The following is a 21,204-nucleotide window of genomic DNA, read 5'->3' as shown; positions in this document are numbered from 1 at the left end:
GCCACCCATTACCAGGAAATTTAGTTATGGCAAAAACCAATACTAAGAACTGCAGTCATTGATGGCCCCCCTCATTCTTCCCCCTCCCCCAACACACACACAAATGCACGTGGCGAGGAGTTGGTGAAAGACAGCAGGGTATAGAGTCATAGCCAAGTGGGTTTTAGTCTAGAAAGATTCTGGGAGAAGTTAAGGAGACAGAATTCAAAGGATGTAGTCAACAGCAGAGGCAAATCCAAAAAAGGACATCTTGGAAATGACCCAATGATTAAGCCTTGTCCTGGCAGACATGCTATTGCTTCCTACTGGCTGAAAGGCCTAACTGAAAGCAATAGCAGATGCCAGATATCCTACCTCACAGGGAGCAAGCTCAAATGCGATTTGCTTTACAGGAAGGATCTACATATTGTTATCTAACTTTAAGGAACTGGGATAATAAAGGCATGGGGCATTAAGCAAGGGGTGATTATTTAAATGAAAACGATAAAAAATTTACATCTGTACAAAATACACATGTCAGAAAAGTCAAAGTAAAAATAATTTGTAAAATCTGAAACTGTAAAATCTGAAATACTACGTCCCAAAGCCTTCCCTTTAATAAAGTGAGTTTCACTATATTCAAAGTGGATGAAATAGGAATGTCTGGGAATTTGCATTGTTCTAGATAGGCATTTTCAAAATCTATAGTGTAAGAGAACCCTGGAGTAGTGGCTTTCAAAGTTTCTCTGTTGTTTGTGATCACTACCAATAGTAAGAAACACATTTCACATTCTTACCCTGCACACAAGCACACACACACACACACACACACACACACACAGGAAAGGAAAGTATCATACAACAATTTTTCCTTTACTTCATGCAGTGCATTTTGCAGTGCATATGGATATATATATCCATATTCCATCTCATTCCATTCTCTTCTTTAATTTAAAAATAATTTAACAATTTAGTGGTTAAGATCCACTAAATTGACTGTAGGACCCATTTCTGGGTCTTTACTACAGTGTGAGAAAAAGTGGCATTTGTAAAAAATGGAGATTTCAGCCCCAACCTCCATCTCAAGGTAGACATTTAATAGTCCTGGGGGAGGAGTCAAGAATGTGCATTTTATAAGTGTCTTAGGTGATTCTGATCTCCAGAAATACTGTGACCTACAGAGTTAAAAACTTCATTCACATATATAGCTGATTTCACCTTCGTCTGATGCCTTCCATCTTCCTGCCCCTGTTTGCTTCTCCTCTACCATAAAACAGAACTAGAGACAAACTTAGACCTAACTCAATCCCATGCCTGGCACCATATTTAACAGATGAATAAACTGAGCTCCAGAGAGAATAAATGCTAGATATAAATTTACCACCCTCCTCAGATGCCACTGGTTTTTAAATTCCTTCACAGATCCCCATAAATCCCCAAACAAAACAAAACAAAATCAAAAAACCCTTCTCAAATGCAATTTATGATTTACGTCATGCCGACTTTCCCCCCCGAGGCTATTTTATGGTTAGCAAATAGAAACATGTTAAACCAATTTGACCAAACTCCACTTTAAATGTATATTTATCTCACCACAAATTGGGAAACCTAACTTCTCAATTTTCTTATTAAAGTTCAACTACAAATATACCTTTGGGGGGAAAGAACATTTCCAGTGTACTCTGGAGTTGCGAGTAAAGGAGAGTATTACAGAGCTGAGAGCTGATTGTACTACAAGCTGTAAAGATATTTCCCATTACTGCCTAAGAAGCACATATATTGAACTAATTGGCTAAAATTTGAAACGATTTCTCAAATAAAACTACAAGCAATCTTGCTACTATTCACACGATATCACTACAGAAAAGTAAATACAACCCATTTTATTTGTGTATACAATATTGACGTTTACTACTTATTTCAGAAGGGTAAACAGCTAATATGTGTTTTAATCAGTTTGCTTGCCTGGTTATATGTACTCTCTATCATCAAAAACAAAATTATTAATTCACATAGCTTCTGTTAAGGAATTTAGGAATAATAGAGGTTTACTTCTCCTTTAAAAGTCTGTAAAAAATAGAAATATACCCAACTAATCTCCACAAAATAACTTTGAAGGATATTATTAAAACATTTATATTAAGCAGTTATTTTCTATGACTAATTAAAGGAGATCATTGTGTAGGTTAAGAAATACTTTATACCGGAAGTTCCCTTAGAATCACCTTAAAAAGCTCCACAAACACTTTGGTGTGGATAGAAAAAATATTTGAAGTTATTGAATCTCAATCATGACTTAGTCCGCCATAATGTAAAATATTGTTGAATGAATGAAGTAACAAATGAGAAAAATGATTTTTCAACCTCATGTCTTCAAGCCCTTTAAATATGTGCAATATCTATTAAAAAGGAGTTTGCAAGGTAATTTAGTGGTGCAAACAAAAAGCGGGTAGAGAGAGGAAGTGGGAGGTGTTTGCCTAGCTGTTCAAAAGCATGCTGCTGTCCATGTATGTTCAAAGATACCTTTAAACTGCAAATAATTCACATGTTTGCTTTAAAAAGTAGGATCCAAATTCAGTATAATGTCACCTAATTAGCTATTACTATAAGATATAATAAATATTTTGAAGAAATAAAACTTCATTTAAGACTTCTTTATCAAGTTTTTCACTTCTTCATTAAAATTTTCCACACAATTAGTCTGAGTTAGTGTGGTTTTACTATACCTAATTTGTTAAATTACTGTCTAAATCATTCATCTATAAGACTAAAAAGGAAAAAAAAAATCATTCCTTGCTCCAATGATAAGGTTTGTACTACACAAAGTACAAGATAGTTCATAACATTTATAAAAATGGAATTTTGTTATTTTTATCATCATGGCGGGTTAAAGCCCAAGAGAAAAAAAAATCTATAGAAACAAACACATTGAGAATCAGTTCAGCATTGGAATAGCAGTCCAAATCAACAAAAGCAATTAAGCTGCATTGAAATAAATAAAAATTTCAACAAATAGCATTTTATATTTTGTTTGGTTTCCAATTTCACAGTAGGAATTTAGTGATTGTTCAAACCCATATACCTAAATTGTAAATTAAATGCTCTCTAGACATATCAAATTTATAGTCCAAAATGCAAATATAACTGGATTTAGCTAGAAGTTGTTTATGATGTAGTGAGAGACAAAAAATGTCATTAGAATATTTAGAATTATGTCATGGAGTTCAGGAAAGAAACAATAAGCCTTGCAACTCATTATCGCTTGTATAGTGAAAATCATCCTTGTTTACAAGATTGGATGGGACCCTTTGAGTACCTTTCACAATGAGCCAGAATTCTATGTAGGGTGCATTAGATGAAATGGAAAATGTAAAACATCAAGAGGGTTTTGAATTAGGGATCTGCTCATTGCACAAAGCAGATACCTTCATTGCTTCCATCCCTTCATGTGCTCAATTTCACTTTGAATGGGTTTGCTAGATTTGTTTGTCATATAAATTCAATTTGAGTAAAGTGACATTTAATGAGGTGCCAAAGCCAGTCCTTAGGGCAACCAGCATCACTGTTCTTACACTTTTGTGTGTGTGTGTGTGTGTGTGTGTGTGTGTGTGTGTGTGTGTGTGAGTGGGGTGGGGGTTTTATTTTCCACACCCTGGGATGGTCTGCAAGGTAGCAGAACAGAAAATGACTTCCTCAAACATTTACCACTGGTTATCTAAAAGAGAAGTGCTGTTCTGCCTCCTCTTGGAAGCAAAATAACCAGGGAAAATAGCATTTATAATGCAAAAGTAGGTGCGAGAATGGTTGAGATAGACACTATTGTGAAATACAGCTATACTCTAGCACACGTTAGAAATGCATCACATGTTCCTATAGCCAAATTATTTCAAAGCACTATACTAAGCTCATGTTTAAAATAACACTTGCATTTTCTGATTATTTTACATAGGGTACTTAAGTGTTTCTATTGTTCTCAATAGCTGAGATCATGTTATGAATACTATATATCAATGCATAAGAAGGTACAGTAAAATACAGCAACATCCACCTGATTATGTAGTGTATGCCTTCCTGAATAGACTAAGAAATTTACCAGAACAGATTTGTCTTCCTTTGTATCCTCCACCATCACTGGCACAAAGTTGATACTCATTGTTTTGGCTGAAATTTTCATGTTCATATTGAAAATCTGTTTAAATTTAAAAATATATATTATTTAAAATTCTGTAAAGAAAGAGGATATACATCACCCTTAGTATAAGAAGATAAAACTGATGCATGACATAATACAATGATAAAAATAAAATAACAATATAATAAAAATAAGTATAATTTATTTAGCACCTACAAACTTGCTAAGTATAATGCTAGAGGTTTTACATATGTTGCTTCATTTATTTCTCACAAGAACCATATGGCAGCATATGAATTATTACCTCCATTTTAGAGAATGAATCTGAGTTTCAGAGAGGTTGAATAATCTTCCAACACTAAAACAGAAAGGGGCAGAGTCAAAATGTAAAGCTAGGTTCTGGGTCATTTCCCAAGAGGAGCTGCTTTCTAATCTAGCAGGAGTTATGTGGTCCATATACAAACATCTGCATTTTTTCATTAAATATTGCTGGTGACAAACACTCACATCAGCAAGATCATATACCTGGATTAAATGATGAGATTATGACCTCAAAACACAGGATCTTCTTTTCCCAAAGGCAACCGGTCTCTAGGTCATGGCCTTGACTTCACTGATACCACACTCTAATCAATTAGGTTTCTCTGGGAAGCTGAAACTTCAGGGAGACTGATAAATATCATTCACTGGAGCCTACTTTGTCACAGACATTGCAAATATTTTCTCCTGACAACTCCCCACTTGATAAAACCTCAATCTAGCAAAGTTTTTCTTCGAGGTAAGAGTTCACTCTTGGGTGTTGGTTTCTGCTTTGAGGGCATTCCAAAGCCGGCCTAAACTGGTTGCAAAGTAAACTTCAAACATCCTGCACTTTCACTGGAGATGATAATTAAAATGTGAGTCTCATTTTGCTGAAAGAATAATTTCTCTAAAACAAAATAGCCCAGGCAGTTAATAAGTCATTATCAAGACTGAAAGACTCTAGATCCAATTCTCCCAGGGAACAGATAGATATCTGCTCGGTACCCTGCACTGTCACATAGAGGAATATGAATGGCTTTAGCCATCATTCTACCATATTTATTAACAAATCCTTAGTTGTAATGACCTAAAATTTACCACTCCCTGGACACTTAATCTAGCACATTCAACCATGGTGATATAGCAGGTATATGTAAGCAGTAGAGTCAATTTTTCATATGGAAGTCAATTTTTCCTATTTCTCTATAATGAGAAATAATATATTTAGGACCAATTAATGGAATAAATAGTACATTTTAATGCAAATGAAATTCACCTCTGGTTTAATTCACAAATGGGATTATAGTTTCTGTAAACATGGTAACAGATTTCTTTGCTAGATATTCATAATCAGCTAAATGAGCCTTATCACCCGAAGATGAACCTTCCAGATCACATATACAGCAAGGCACATTTCTGCAGGTCATTAGCACACATATCTGCAAACCTGAGTATGTGCTAAATTGCTAACTTTAAATCCAAAAGTGGGAATAGCCCTAAGTGATTCAAGAATTTAGAAGACAAACATTGTTACCTCCATTGCAGTCTCCTGAATACTGATACTTGGTGGTACTTTGAAATTTAATAGTAACTCAAGCAACTATATATATATATATATATATATATATATATATATATATATATATATATATCTTCCTCAGGACAAATGAATGCCAATTCATACATGTTTAATTTAGGTTAGATTTTTTTGGAAAGTAAAAATAAACCTACTTATTAAGTTACCGCATACTTTGGAAAACAATAACAATAGCAACTTATAAAATTTAAAATTAACATTTAGACAAAAGTATTTTCTGTTTCTTTTGTCACAGAAAACAATCTAGTTGGAACTTCCAATTTTAAGACCATATAAGATGTGACAAAGAACATACAGAATGTGGGGCACCTGGATGGATCAGTTGGTTAAGCGTCTGACTCTTGATTTCAGCTCAAGTCATGATATCAGGGTCATGAGAGTGAGCCCCATGTCAGGCTTCATGCTGAGCATAAGTCTGCTTGAGATTCTCTCTCTCCCTCTGCCCGCCCCTCCACATGCTCACACGCACGCGCTCTCTCTCTCAAATAAATAAATAAATAAATAAATCTTTAAAAAAGAACATACAGAACGTAACAAAAATTTCATATGAAGAACATAAACTTATTCAGAAAAATGACTTTACAGTACTCATATAACATTTTAAACAATGATAATCACACTTCAATAGACTAGTCAGATTTGATGAGTAGGAAGCTCCCATATGGTACAGTGATTATTTGTGGGAAGGAATGTGTTTTTCTCTTAAATTGTGGCAGAAAGAAATGGCTGAGGTAAACAAGAAATGATGAATCAGTGAGAGAGGTCAGTACATACTATTTAATTGGCAATTGTTCAGTGTCCTAATTTTTTGAAAAGGCCTATCAGATATGTTTCCTCTGTTTTGGGAAATAGAATACCATCATTAAATAAAAAAAAAAAATAGATACATAAATAACTAGGTAAATAAATAAATAAACAGATTCTTTGTTATTTCATTTTCTACATGCATAGTCAATATGAAAAGAGAAAACATATGAATAAAACAATAAGATGTGATTATTCATCTCACAGAATAGATTCTTCATTTACCACTGATTCACTATTTAAAGTCATCAGAGAAAAGTACTAGTGTACTTAAAATACATAATTTCTCACAAATCTATGCAGTTACCATTTATTACATAAAAAAGCCTGCACTTCAGAATTCTGCTTAGAGTGACTATTTTTCTGTTGGCATTATTTTTTTTTAAAGATTTTATTTATTTGACAGAGAGAGCACAAGCAGAGGGAGAGAGAGGGAGAAGCAGGCTCCCTGCTGAGCAAGGAGCCCGATGTGGGACTCGATCCCAGGACCCTGGGATCATGACCCGGGCCGAAGGCAGCCGCTTAACCAACTGAGCCACCCAGGCGTCCCTCTGTTAGCATTATTTGATTTGGTTTCTAATTCACTGTGAAACATTCCAGTGAGTTTCAATACCTTCTCAATTAATTGGGCAATCGCTGGATATGGGATCATTTTCTTCCCTTTTCATGTAGACTCCATCCATATGCAGTTCAGGGAGCCTGTCTTTCCACATAGTCTATTTTACAAGCAACAGTTAATAATTTCTATATTTTATCTAATAAGTTTTTTAGGGTAATACCATATAAAAAACCATTAACTTATTCAACATTCAAACTTGTTTGACAGAATCTCTCTCTTTTCCCTAGGTATTCTATGTTAAGTGCATGTCAGTACATGTAAATTCTGGGGAGAACTTTCCCCTGACCAAATTGTTTGAAAGTCTGACAGTTCACATAAGTGCAAAATAATAAAATTGCCCCCAGTGTTTTTCTGAAGTAATTTATGTGCTGGAAACTCTGAAAAGTGCAATTTAATTCTTAATATAAAATGGCCACTATAAATTGGGAGGGGTGGGGTGGGCACACAGTCAGCTACCTGGTTACAACATGTAATTAATTAAGAGTTTCATAGTAATCAGTAGGTGACCTTTGGTCATCTTTCCTCCTTTGCAAAGTTCATCACAGCTGCTGTTGTTTTACTTAAAGTTTAAAAAACGGTGGATTTGGATCAGACACTATGGTAATTTAACTCCCAGTGAGTAATCATTTCTTCATTATGAGGGAGAGAAAGTCTACAGATGCCAAGTTCCTAACCAATCATTCATTTAATCCACATGTAACTTGGTGTTCTAATTATATAAATTATTCCACATATTTATCTGCAGTAAATGGCTCTCTGGCTTAGGTCAAAAGCAGGCTTAATATTTGTACAGCACAACGCATATTAAAAAATGAAAGACTGAAATTATAGCACCGGAATCCAGATCCTTTCAGAGAAAAGCAACATTTTCAGTCCATTTAGTAAAGAGCATGCTCCCATTTCCTAAATGGTTCTAAATGGTCAATGCACCTCCAAAATGTAATCAACGTGTTCTCCTAGTCCTGGTAAGACAGACATAATTGTTTACTATATCATGAGACTAAACTAACATAGAAACCCAATTAACTATTTTAATAACTAGAGAGGGGTTAATAGAGGATTCAAAATGACAGTTGGTAATTATAGGCCTCTCCTTCATTTAAACACAGCTAGAAAAGGTGATAAAAAAAACAAAAAACAAAAAACATGCCGGCAGAGGAGGTACCGAGAATGGCCACAAAGAGAGCTTTTATTTTTCACCAAGCACTCATAGAGCCATTTACTGTGAGCCTATGCCTAAACTTGGGGAACTTTCTATCCATGTTGCTTCAGCATGACTAATAACAAGGATGCCTCCACAAACTGGGTTGCTACAGTAATTGTAAAGAAAATGTTGCCTATTTTATTGGCATTAGTTACTTCACTTGGATGTTACTAACACAATATTGATATCATTTATTACACAAGGTAAATATAAGGTTATAAATATACCCTTAGAAATGATATGATTTATTTTTGAAAGAGTGCTGGTACAAGGGCGCCTGGGTGGCTCAGTCATTAAGCGTCTGGCTTCGGCTCAGGTCATGATCCCAGGGTCCTGGGATCGAGCCACGCATCAGGTTCCCCGCTCAGCGGGAGGCCTGCTTCTCCCTCTCCCACTCGCCCTGCTTGTGTTCCCTCTCTCATTGTGTCTCTCTCTGTCAAATAAATAAAATCTTTAAAAAAAAAAGTGTTGGTACAATGCACTCCTACATAAATATCTTGTGCATGCCATTTTTCCAAGAAATCTATCAGATTATTGATTCTTTTTTCCCTCTGACCTTGAAAACCATTAAGATAAACTAGTGACTGGAACTCCATTAATGTGCATCAAAATAGATTATCTCTTTTAGAAGATTCTCAAATGTACAAGAACACAGTTGATCATATATTTAGGTCTAAGTGTTCAAAACATTTGACTTTCAGCAGCTGATATTGACTACACAATGATTAAGAAAAATAACAAATGATGAAATCTAATGCAATTCTATCTTTTAGCAGACATATAAAACAAAGTGCATTATAAATCATTTAGTAGTCTAAGTATTTATGTTAAGCATGCAATTAAAATGAAAGTATATTAAGTGTGTAGGACATTTTTTCTATCACCTCAGCTTCAGAATCCTTCAAATTAAATGAGTATGAATTGCATTAAATGAAAATCAGACACACTTGGCATATAAATTATAGCTCTCTTTGACAGTGATTTTTATTTTATATGTTGTAAAGAATATCCCTATAAATACTGGTCAATGGCAAATTTTACTCTAAACTTTTTATTTCTGAAAGTCTGGTAATGATGTCTCCTTAGTTTATGGTTTAAATCATCACAAGCAAACACTCCACATATAACATAGCAAAAATATATCACATCTCCTTTGATGTCTATATTGATACACAACCTGCATTGATCACAATTCTTCTGTGTTCTATACACAGCTCTATTATTGTACTTGTTCTATTGTCTTGCAATTATTTATTCATAATTTATCTGCCTACTATGACTTTTCATTTAGTAAAATTAGGACCCATTTTTGTTTCTGCTGATGAACAAGCACAAAGATTTTCCCTTTTTTATTATAACATTGTGAAGTTTATTAAAATATCATCTTTAAGTATCTCTTATTGAGCAACATTATGAAAGTTCTCTTAGTATTTTTAGTATTTTAGATTCCAAAACCTTTGTAATGTGGTCTAAGATCAACTTGTCATAGTTTATACATGTTATTTTCCCTTTGTAAAGAAACCAGTAGTGAAATATATTGCCTTTATTTTGCCCAAACTACAGTTACCTTATTCTATCAAACACTTGGTTACTTTCAAAATACCCTGTAAGTGTTTGATTGGAGTGTTGTCACTTTTAAGTTTATTAAGTCAATGTAAGATGGAACTAAAGTAAAACTGTTATATTCTCAAATTTGTTTTACCATGGATAATTTCAAACATACACAAAATCCAACAAAATTGTATAAGAAGTCCCCATGCACACATTGGCCAGTCCCTACAACTGTCATCTCAAGAGCACACCTGCCCTAACCTCTCTTCTGTCCACCTCTCTTCCTCTCCAACGACTGAAAGCAAATACTTGATATCACATTATTTCATCCATATTTTACTACTAGTATCTATAAAATATGCACTATTTTTACCAAACCACAACACCATTATCACTCTTAAATAATAATTCCAGGAACCAAACTGAGGGTTACAGTAGGGAGGGGGGTGGGGGGGTGGGTATTAAGTTGGGCACCTGTTGTGATGAGCACTGGGTGTTATACACAACTAATGAATCATTGAACACTACATCAAAAACTAATGATATGTTGGCTAATTGAACATAATAATAATAATAAATTAACAATAATTCCTTAACACCATCAAATTTCCAGTCCATGTTCACATGTTCAATTGTTTCACATATATAATGATTTATGTTTTTCAAGTAGAACATAAATAAATTCCATATGTAATAACATGGCAATTGACTGCTATTCTTTTCTAAATATAGGTATTCTATCTCACTCTATTTTTCATCTTGCCACTTATTTTTTGAAGAGAAACAGAAATCTATCTATCTATCTATCTATCTATCTATCTATCTATCTATCTATCTATCGGTTGATTGCTGTATTACCTCACCATCCAAATTTTGCTGATTGCATTCTCATGGTCAAGTTCAACATTTGTCTCTATCCTGTGGATACATAGGCTTATCAGATCATGAGTGTGTTTTATAAGATTACTTCAGAGAAAGTATCTACAATATTTTTGAATTTTTAAATTGTGGCAGATCCATTACATAAATTCATTTAGAAAACTTCATTGTTGCTTCTATCATGAAAATCAAATGAGTGCCACATGAATGCAGACTTATAAATTTTATTGAACCCAAGTTAACTTTTCTACACATTCTGGCATACAAACATTCATTTGCAAGACTGAATTTGCACCAAAAGTGTTGAATATAAAATTAAAATTATTTAGACCAAATGATAAGAACAGTTAAAAAATTTTTATGGTGATTAAAAGAAGTTCCTAAAAATGGAGGGAAGGCCTCTTATGTATTTCATGAAGTCCTGTGGCAAACCATGGTGTACCTTAGATAATGAACACGTATCTAGCTTTTGCTGTAGCTCTCAACTGCATTTGGTAGTTGACCATGTGGTTCATTGCATTAAAGACAGCACGATAGTCGTTTATTGAAAACCTACTCTATTCTACTCTTCTGGACTCTTGAAATATAAAGATAAACCTGAGAAGTATTCAGTAGAGTATGAAGAAGGACACATACACCCGAATGATTGCTGCAGACTTACTGTTATAAATGTGCTTATAACAACCTCAGCTTTGATGATTCAAGTTGAAGAGAAACAATGGTTATTTTAAGAAATCTGATATTCCTACTATCTACAGAGGATTATTATTTAGTCATAGTTACCTTATCATACCACTGCTTTACTTGCCAAGAATAACATTTTTAACCCTCTTCATGGCCTTTAAGTCTCACACACACACACACACACACACACACACACACACACACACACACACACACACAGACGCCTCTCAAAAGAGGATAAAAATTCTTTGAAAGAGCCTGAGGAAATAACACTTTCGTATTGCTTATTATGTTCCATGTGTTATTATAAGTGTCTTGCCCCTATTACCTCATCTAGTTTACTCAACACAATACATATCATGATACAAATTACTGTATATAAGAAAACTCAGTTTCAGCAGCTTGCCTGACATCTCACACTAATAAGGGACAGAGCCAAGCGACACATTTTGGCAATATGACCGCAGAGTCTGTGTTTTAACCACTATGATACACTGCCCCTTAATCAAACCATGTAATCAAGAAACAAAAGAGAAAACAACTAATTGTGTCATCTGGGCTGGAGTCAGGCTGGTTGGATTCTGGCTTTGTGACCTTGTGCAGTGTACTCTGTGCCTCTTTCTGTTTATAAAATGTGAATATGGATAGTACTTGCCTCACACAAATTCTGTAAGGATTTACAAAAATGATGTGTACTGTATCTGGCAAGTAGTGAGGTGTTCAAAAATGTTAGCTATTATATTTATCATTATATGCCCGAAACAAAGGTCATGGTATTTAGAATCTGTTTTGAAAAAAGGCAGCCACTGTACGTCCTATATAATATTAAAATAAATAGAAAATGAGGTATTCACAGGGAAATATCTCCTCTCTTGCCTTCCACAGGAATAAAAAGTTACAAAAGGAGAGAGAAAATGGAAAAGAAAACCAATTTATCAGGAAAGAGTAAGGTGGGGCTCTTGGGTGACTCCGATTCTTGATCTCAGTTCAGATTTTGATCTCAGGGTCGTGAGTTTAAGCCCCACATGGGACTCCACACTGGGTGTGGAGCTTACTTAAAAAATATATATATAAAGAGTATTGGCACCTATCACAGTTACCTCACTTACTCTTCACCTCAAACTTACAACAAAAGTGTTCTTACTCCCATATTACAGTCAGGAAAACTGAGTCTTGTTGATTATTCAAAACCACACAGTCAGTACATGGCAAAACCAGGCAGATCTGAAACTATATCTCCCTGACATCACAGCTTTTATTTTCTCACTACACCAGTGCTTTTTATACTATAGGTCCCAAGTTAGAGAGTCATAAAATCATTTTAATGGATTGCAACCAAGATTTAAAAAAAATAGAAGACAGGAGAAAACATTAGTGCACATCACATGAAGTAAATGCAAACACTATCTGATGGAAGTGTTGAACTTATGTGCATGTGTATATCTATGGGTCTGCTGAGTTGCCATGGAAATTGCATTTCTTAATGTCTGCAGCATTCAAAAAATTTAGAAATACATAGTACCTGTCACATTCCTCATGTTGATGTAACAGTCGAACAGATATTTATTGATGCCCAAACTACTGAGGTCACAATCCAATAATTGCTTAAACCTATACATTTTCTGAAAGCACCTCACAAAAAAGAGGGGAAAAATCAAAATATGTGCAGACACACACACACACACGCATATAGATAGTGTGCAGCTTCCTGCTCTGTCTCACATTCCCAGGAAGAGTGAGGAAAATTTGGTGTGATGGGTTATATCATCACTAACAAGCTGAGTGGGTTGATACATCTATTAAATTTTATGTTCCTTGGGTTTTTCCTCTATAAAAAAGAAGGCAACAATTCCTTCTCTCTAATTACCTCCATGGGACTCTGAGCTATTTAGGCAAAAGTCAGTGCAGTGATTTAGAGAAACAGTCAAGGGAGAAGTATGAGTGTGTGTGTGTGTGTGTGTGTGTGTGTGCACGCGTGCGCGCGTGTGTGTGTGCACGCTTAACAGGAAGACATCACTGCTGACGAAAAGAATGGCAAAGTGTATAATAACAAGGCAAAGTATCTGTCTGAAAGAGGAATCACAGCTTCTTGAGACCATGGGATATCCCTATCAGCTGGCTGGGCTTATGGACAGTAAGAGTCACTGGTGATAAATTGGAAAATATGAAGTGCTTGAGAAATGGGGTGGTCTCCACAGGTACGGAAAAATATTGTTTGCTAACCTCAGGCATGGGTTCACGCCTCAGTAATTGCTGCTCTTGCCTAAGGCAGTGACCTCCATAAGCTAAAGTTTTACTTCATCTTTATCTTCTTTCTGCTCTTCAAAGACAAAGGCATGCAATGAAAGATTGATTTCCCCACGTGACTAAAGCTCAGAGATGGTAGATTCACCAAAGTGCATATTTTATTAATTTTACCAATTGCTACAAAGAAAAATGGTTTCTAGCTGTAGAGAATAAGCATTCTCAGGATTGGTGGCCTCAAGTTGTGGCTTCCAGAATAATAAAGGTCCCCATTTGGTGGCCTATAAGTCTGTCCTTCTGCTTTTTGGCCAGTTGTTACTAGTGTTAAAAAAACGTTTTTATCAGGGGCACCTGGTGGCTCAGTCGGTTAAGTGTCTGCCTTCGGCTCAGGTCATGATCTTGGGGTCTTGGGATCGAGTTCTGCATCGGGAATCCCTGCTCAGCGGGGAGTCTGCTTCTCCCTCTCCCTCTGCACCCACCCCGCTCGTGCTCTTTCTCTCTCTCAAATAAATAAAAAATATTTTTAAAAAGTTTTTACCAGTTATTTTATATATGATCCATATTTATATCTCAGCCTTATTAAAATAAAAGTAAATAAATGAGGGAAAAACCACAATAACTTTAGATTCAAGAAAATGTGCAAGAACCCAATCCCATCAATAAAGGACTATTTCTAAAGAGTTTCAAACACACTGCTGGAAAAAAAAATGTGAAGGTGAAAAGTACAAGTCATGTAAATGAAGATTCAATTTTAGCCAGTTTTAACTTAATATGAGAACAGCAGATGGTGTGACTTATTGAAAGTACTTTTCAATTTTCTGGGCAAAGCAATTTCTTAAATGAAAGGGCTCCTTTAGGCACACAAAAACCTCCGTCCAAAGCTGTTAAGAGACCCAACTGTAGTCACAAAGCTAGAAATGGTGGCAGAAGACAACTAAAACGCAGAGAAATTGCCTCCTCATTTCGGTGAGAGTTAACACAGGTTCTTCAGTGATCTGTGCTTGTGGTAAATGTGTATGGTTATTTCCACCCCTGTGTGGATGGTTGTTCTTTTGACTCGCCACACAGTCATCCTTCTTTTTCTGGTACAAGAACTCGACCACTCCTTTCCTACACTCTGCACCTGTGGGGTGCTGTGTTGATCCCAGCAGCAACTCCAGCATGTATGACAATACCTGGTCAATCTTTTCTTCCCATTTCCTTTGCCACAGTGATTGGTCTAGTTTGAGGAAATGTCCTGTTACTCCATACTGATCTTGCTCAAATAAATTGAGCCAGAAAAGGTATGTGATCTGGGTTGGTTCAATGAAAGCTAATATGAGGGTCTGGGAGTTGCGAAGGCATAAATCTGGGTTTATGGCCACCACCATGGATGAGAGACAGTGAGGCCAACACTGAGGAAACTAAGGAGAAAGCAGAAAGCTACCGAATCTTAACAGCATTGTCTGAGCCCCCATATCCAGCCCACCTGTGCAAGATGGCCTCCAGACTTTCATTTAAGTTTGTCCATCCAATTTTGTACTCTCAATGTTTGTTTTATACTATGTCGCTTCTCCCTGTTCTGTTGTTACTCTGTATTACCCTTTGTTACTCAAAGAGTAAACTGTCTGCTTGCATCTTTGCTAAAAAGAATTGGTTACCCTATGAGGCTTCAGGGAACTTAAAGCAATAAGTAGGACAATAAGGAAAAATACAGAAACAAACTTGTCAAGAGATGGAAGAACTCCTGTTCTTGTGTTTGTTTTGTTTTGTTTGCTTCAAGATGTAGGACACAAAGCAAATGATACCTCAGTGGATACAGAACTTTATTAGAAATTCAATGTAGAGGTGTTTATATTGAACTATGCTAATACTGATTTCACTGTTTTTCCATGAATCACAACTATGATACCTCTGTGTCCTATAACAGTTACACAAATTCCACAGATTACTTTAAAACTGTGAAGATGAAGATTTTGTGATTTAGACTATTTTAATTAAGCTGTTTCTATAAAAGTCTTTTGCAATATAACTTTCTATAGAGCACTTAAAAGCTGCTTTTTTCTTACATAGTTGTGTTTTTCTGTACTATGGGTGACAATAATTTACACATTAGAGACCTTACAGCAAAGATCATATATACACCATCTTTTTTCACTGACTATTTTACCATAGTTAAAATCTCAGCTTTCTTTAACTATTCCTAGGCATTACGCTTTGCCAAGAATTTAAAATTCATTCTAAATTGTGATATACCTAAAGAGTATTCGAATATTCCATCAGTCAATTTAATATATTAATTAAGAGTGGGGTCCCAAACTTTAGGTTTTGAAATGGAAATTATGAATGGGGTTTAGGGGATATGTTAATCACTGAAGTTGTATGCAAAATATTTCAGAACTGTATATCTGGTCATCTCCCCCACACCACCAGCCCCCCCCCCCGCTCCCAACACCTGCCAGCCTAGGAAAAGGATCCTAACATTTTTTAAACTCTCAAGGAGGTCTATAATTAAAAAAAAAATGTTATTAAATAGGAGTAAGCAGAGAAATTTTGATTTTAAGAAGAAAATCAAGAGAAAAGGGAAGCTACTGTTTTCAGGAATTCCATTTTCTACTTATCGTGTTGAAAACCAGCTTCAGTATGTCAGTAGCTGCAGGTGGCTGGGTTATGAATATGTAAAATTAACCATGACATAATCTGCTCAACATTGCATATCATCATGGCAATAATTGCTTTATTGTTCAGTGGTCAGGGTCCCTGCCAGAAAGCATAATCCAAATGAGAATTAAATGCAAGAAGCATATCTCCATGATATCACAATTAAGCTTAGTATAGATAGACCTGAACCTTCAGGACCAATTTATAAACTTTCAAGGATATTGTCACGTAAATGGAAAGAACCAGAGCTCAGGGATGAAATTTTGCAAAAATACACTAGTATGACTTATTATAGTTCTAAACTTTAAAATTACCTTATATAAAAATTTTCTTCTTCATGGAATTCAATTATGTTAAACCTGAAAAATAATCCCTCTTGGTGTTTTTATGTCTGGAGATCATGGTCGGATCACTGTTTCAAGTCATTTATTGAAGAACAAAAGATAAAAACCAATGAAGGAAGGAAGGAAGGAAGGAAGGAGAGAGGGGGGAGAAGGGAAGGGAGAAGGGGAGGGTGGGGGGCAGGAAGAAAGCAAATGGGAGAGAAAGAGGAATAATGAAAGAGAGCATATTTTACATTAACTGCAAATTTGCAGAGAAACTCTCATCTCCTCTAAGTTTAGCTACTTTACTTTTGCTCCGTTCCCTGTCTTATAATATTCAATACACTTTACTGAATATTGTTAATATTGAATTTTGTTAATTTTCCCCATCCATCTATAGTTAGTTAGGATCCTGGCGACTAGGCCACTGAAACAAAAAACAAAACCAAAACCAAAACCAAAAAAAAAAAAAAAAAAATAGTAACTTAAAATAGAAAAACATTTTTTTTGTTTTGTATCAAATTCCAGAGGTAAGTGATCCAAGCTAGTAAGTAGCTTAGCTCTTGTTCAGCAGGTCAGTTGGGAGCTCAGCTTCCCCTGCCACAGTATATAACATCTTGATTTGGGCCAGGGTCACTGGCTGTCCTTCGATATCCATTCGAGCCTCTTCTTCAACACAGGAACCCAGTGAAAGGCCAGAAAGACCTCATTTCCTAACCTCCCTTGCAGGTAGGGAAAATCATTTGATTAATTTGTGGGCAACGGCACATGAGTGGAAGTGATATATGATATCTGGATTGTGCTTCTAAAGGACCAGAGGTCACCTCCTTGCTTTTTACTCCCATACCACTGGCTGAAATACAGATGTCACAAAGGGCCATGATAACCACAGCAACCCAGTACGGGTGGTGACGCATGAAAACAGGAGCCCATTACCTAACATCATAGAACAAGGCAATTATACAAGTATATTGTGTTTTTATGTGAGAGAGAAATAACATTCTACTTTGATTTAAGCTGATATTATTTGGGCCTGTGCCACAACAAGTGAGCCTATATCCTATTGCATTAATATAATATTTGTTGCTCTCCCTCACACTTCTTTTCCTTCTAATACAAGCACACTTCCAAGCTCCAGCAATCCTTTTTTTTTTATGTTAGATTTTCTTTGCTATCAGCAAAATAAATTAAAGCACCATAGAGATTTAGAATTCCCATTTAAAAAAAATAATCGTCTCCAAAACTTGTACTTATCTAACCAACTGAATTTCCATATCCAGGCAAGAATTAGCAGTGACGCATTTCCATCCCCATCTATTGATCCCAATGTAAATTGTCTAGGAAGAGAAAAATTTTGCCTAAAGCTGTACGTACTGAATTTTCCACCGAATTCCATGCAGCAACCAGTATAAAAATCAGAAGAGTGAAATCTTAAAAAATAGAAAATGGAAAAGGTAATAGGATAGAATTTAAAGCAGTATTCCTCAGTGTTGGCATCTGAGATTTACATTATGTGTGGGGAGCTACAATAGTGGACGGAGCGCAGGCCCTGAAGAGGCAGAGGGATGGCTGATCTGTCTTCATCATTGGCTTGCTGCCTAGTTTCTTTCAGGTCAAGCCTTATTTTATTTTACTTTATTTTATTTTATTTTATTTTATTTTATTTTATTTTATTTTATTTTATTTTATTTTTATTAAGCACAAGAATTGTTGCCTTAGGCATATTTTTCTTTGATACCTACAAGTTCCTCTTCTTAACCATTCATTTCTCACTAATCAATACACAATGAGGTGCCAGAGTAATTTCTTTTTTATAAGACTCTTACCACTTCCTGACACTTTTCACATTTCTTCGCTTTCTGATTTTGACACAAGATAGAGAGTTCTTGTCCTTGCTAACAGGCATTTGCTATCCACACATCGGTCCAAACTCTTCTGCTCAGCACTGACCTGTCAAGCTTTGCTTTGCTTTGCTTTTCTCTTTTCTTTTCTTTTCTTTTTTCTTTTCTTTTTTTTTCCTTTTTGCTTTTAATTCCTGTCACCCTCCCAAAACTAAATGCTGTAGTCTGTGTCCTCACAAAATATCTCTTAGACCTTTCAAATACCCCTCAATCATTACTTAGGAGACGTTATGAAGGAAAGAAATCGAAAACAAGAAGACATTTGCATCTGTCAGGGGTAGTGCAGAATATATTACAAAATAGACATCACAGGCAAATGACTTACATCTCTACCTTACGTTTTGCAAGTAAATACCTGTTCTCTGGGGTCTACCAAGTATTTTTAAGCTAAAGCTCTTAACAAATGTACCTTAAAATTTGCATGCAATATTAAAATGCAAATGTACAGTTTTTATAACAAATTATCCTTCTGCAAGTGTTAAGCATAATGAGTGCATCTACACTATTAGCAACTGCACAGTCTTTAACACATTTTTGGATCTTAAATATAAAAAACGTAATAATAAGAACAGTTGTTTTGACTTCTCACATCCTATGTACATTAAGCCCCAAATAAATATACATTTAATATATCACATACTTAGCATATGTTTACTGCAAATTTGCCTATGAGTAATTTCCATTCTGAATACCCTCCTATTATTCCTAGATGATAAATATAAGGATGTTAGTACTATAAGTTGATGTGAATGCATGTTGCAATCTGTTACCTTCTCTGGCTGATAAACATGTGAATTGCCAAGGAGGAGGTGGAGGGAAGGTGATTTAAAATTCTTATGACTGGCATGCTTCACAGACAGCACAGAAACACCATCAGTACTCGGGAATGTTACAGGCGTCCTTGGTTAGAAGTCACAAATGCTCTTTGGAGAACAATACAACCTCAAAAACTACTTACATAACTGTTCAGCAGCACACTACTTAAAACCAGTGAAACTAATTTTCACCCTACTTACAGAAGAGAACATATGACAGAAGAGAACATTCACAGGCCTTGTTGAAATTAACAGCCTAATGTCTAGCCAGCACCAGGACTACTGGCTTCTTCATAAATCTCTGCTGAATGAATAAATGGTAACTATGTGTAGGAGATACACAGAAAATTGGATTAATGAATTCTTCAAGTAAGAACCTTAAGCTAAGAATCAACAAAGTAGGTATAGATTCAAATGACCCTCAATCACTTTTACATACATTCAAAGTAACCTGAGTGAGTCCGTGCTGAGAAGCTCTCAGTCAGTTTTGGGTAGAATAGATTGATGCATTAATCTGTGAGAAAGGTAACAGAATGCTCTGGAAAGTGTAAAAAAAAAAAATACTGAGGATTCTTATTCTGATTCTGCCACAAACAATGTGTAAGCTTAGACTAGTCAGTTTCTCTAATCTCATCTCTAACATCGAAGAGGTAGATTTGGAGTCTTTGTTATGGATTGAATTATGTCTCCCCTAAATTCATATGTTGAAGTCCTAACCCCCAGCACCTCAGAATGTGACCTTACTTGGAGATAGGGTCTTCACAGGGGTAATCAAGTTGAAGTGAGCTCATAAGGGTGGACTGTAATTCAATATGACTGGTGTTTTTTTTTTTTTTTTTAGTTTGAATATTTTATTTTTTTGTATTTTTTAATTTAAATTCAATTAGCCAACATATAGTACATCATTAGTTTTTGACATAGTGTTCAATGATTCACTGGTTGTGTGTGACACCCGGCGCTCATCCCATCGCGTGCCCTCCTTAATGCCCATCACTCAATTACCTCATCCCGCCACCCACCTCCCTTTCCACAGCTCTCATTTTGTTTCCCAGGGTCAAGAGTCTCTCATGGTTTGTCTCCCTCTCTGATTTATCCCCATTTGCCTGACTGGCATTCTTATAAAAAAGGAAACTTAAGGGCACCTGGGTGGCTCAGTCAGTTAAGTGTCTGCTTTCAGATCAAGCCCCACATCAGGCTCCCTGCTCAGTGGGGAGTCTGCTTCTCCCTCTCCCTCTGCCCCTTATGCTCTGTCTCTCTTTCTCTCTCTCTCAAATAAATAAAGTCTTTAAAAAAAAAAGGAAATGTGAACACAGAGAGATAATGTGTACAGGGAGAACACAACATGAACAGGAAGATGGTCACACGAGTCAAGGAGAGAAACCTGGAACAGCCCCTTCCCCCACAGCCTTCAGAAGGAACAAGCCATTCATTTCAGATGTCCAGCCTCCAGAACTGTGATAGAGTAAATTTCTGTTGTTTAAAACACCCAATCTGGGGGCACCTGGCTGGCCCAGTCGGTGGAGTGTGGGATTCTTGATCTTAGCATTGTGGGTTCAAGCCCCACCCTGGGTATAAAGATTACTTAAAAATAAAATATTAAAAAATTTTAGTACTTCATTATAGCAGCCTTAGCAAATTAATGCATTCTCTAACTCTAAAATGTTATGGTTTCAGAGGAGTTGAGATTTCAACAAACTGAAAAAAAAAAAAAACAATTGAATGCAGACTAGGAAAAAAAAAATGGGTGAGGTTGGGGAGATGTGTATGATATACTAAGTCGGAGAGCAAACACAAGCAATAATATACATTCA

The 21,204-nt window shown here is 35.8% G+C and overlaps 1 protein-coding gene across 5 annotated transcripts in view; it reads right to left on the bottom strand.

The window, feature by feature from the left end:
- The window catches only part of PCDH7 (protocadherin 7), a 414,159-nt gene that overhangs the window by 240,044 nt on the left and 152,911 nt on the right, over positions 1-21,204 (bottom strand). Inside the window, exon 3 of one of the 5 annotated variants that reach the window (XM_027598709.2) lies at positions 4,073-4,168. The exons of the other annotated variants lie outside the window; for them this stretch is intronic. Coding sequence (XP_027454510.1) covers positions 4,073-4,168 — 96 coding nt within the window. The remainder of the gene's footprint in view (positions 1-4,072; positions 4,169-21,204) is intronic. 5 annotated transcript variants of the gene reach the window in all.

This window comes from Zalophus californianus, chromosome 2 (assembly GCF_009762305.2).
Source record: "Zalophus californianus isolate mZalCal1 chromosome 2, mZalCal1.pri.v2, whole genome shotgun sequence".
Lineage (NCBI taxonomy): Eukaryota > Metazoa > Chordata > Mammalia > Carnivora > Otariidae > Zalophus > Zalophus californianus.
Note: the sequence above shows the minus strand (reverse complement) of the source record. Positions and strands in the feature narration are given on the sequence as shown.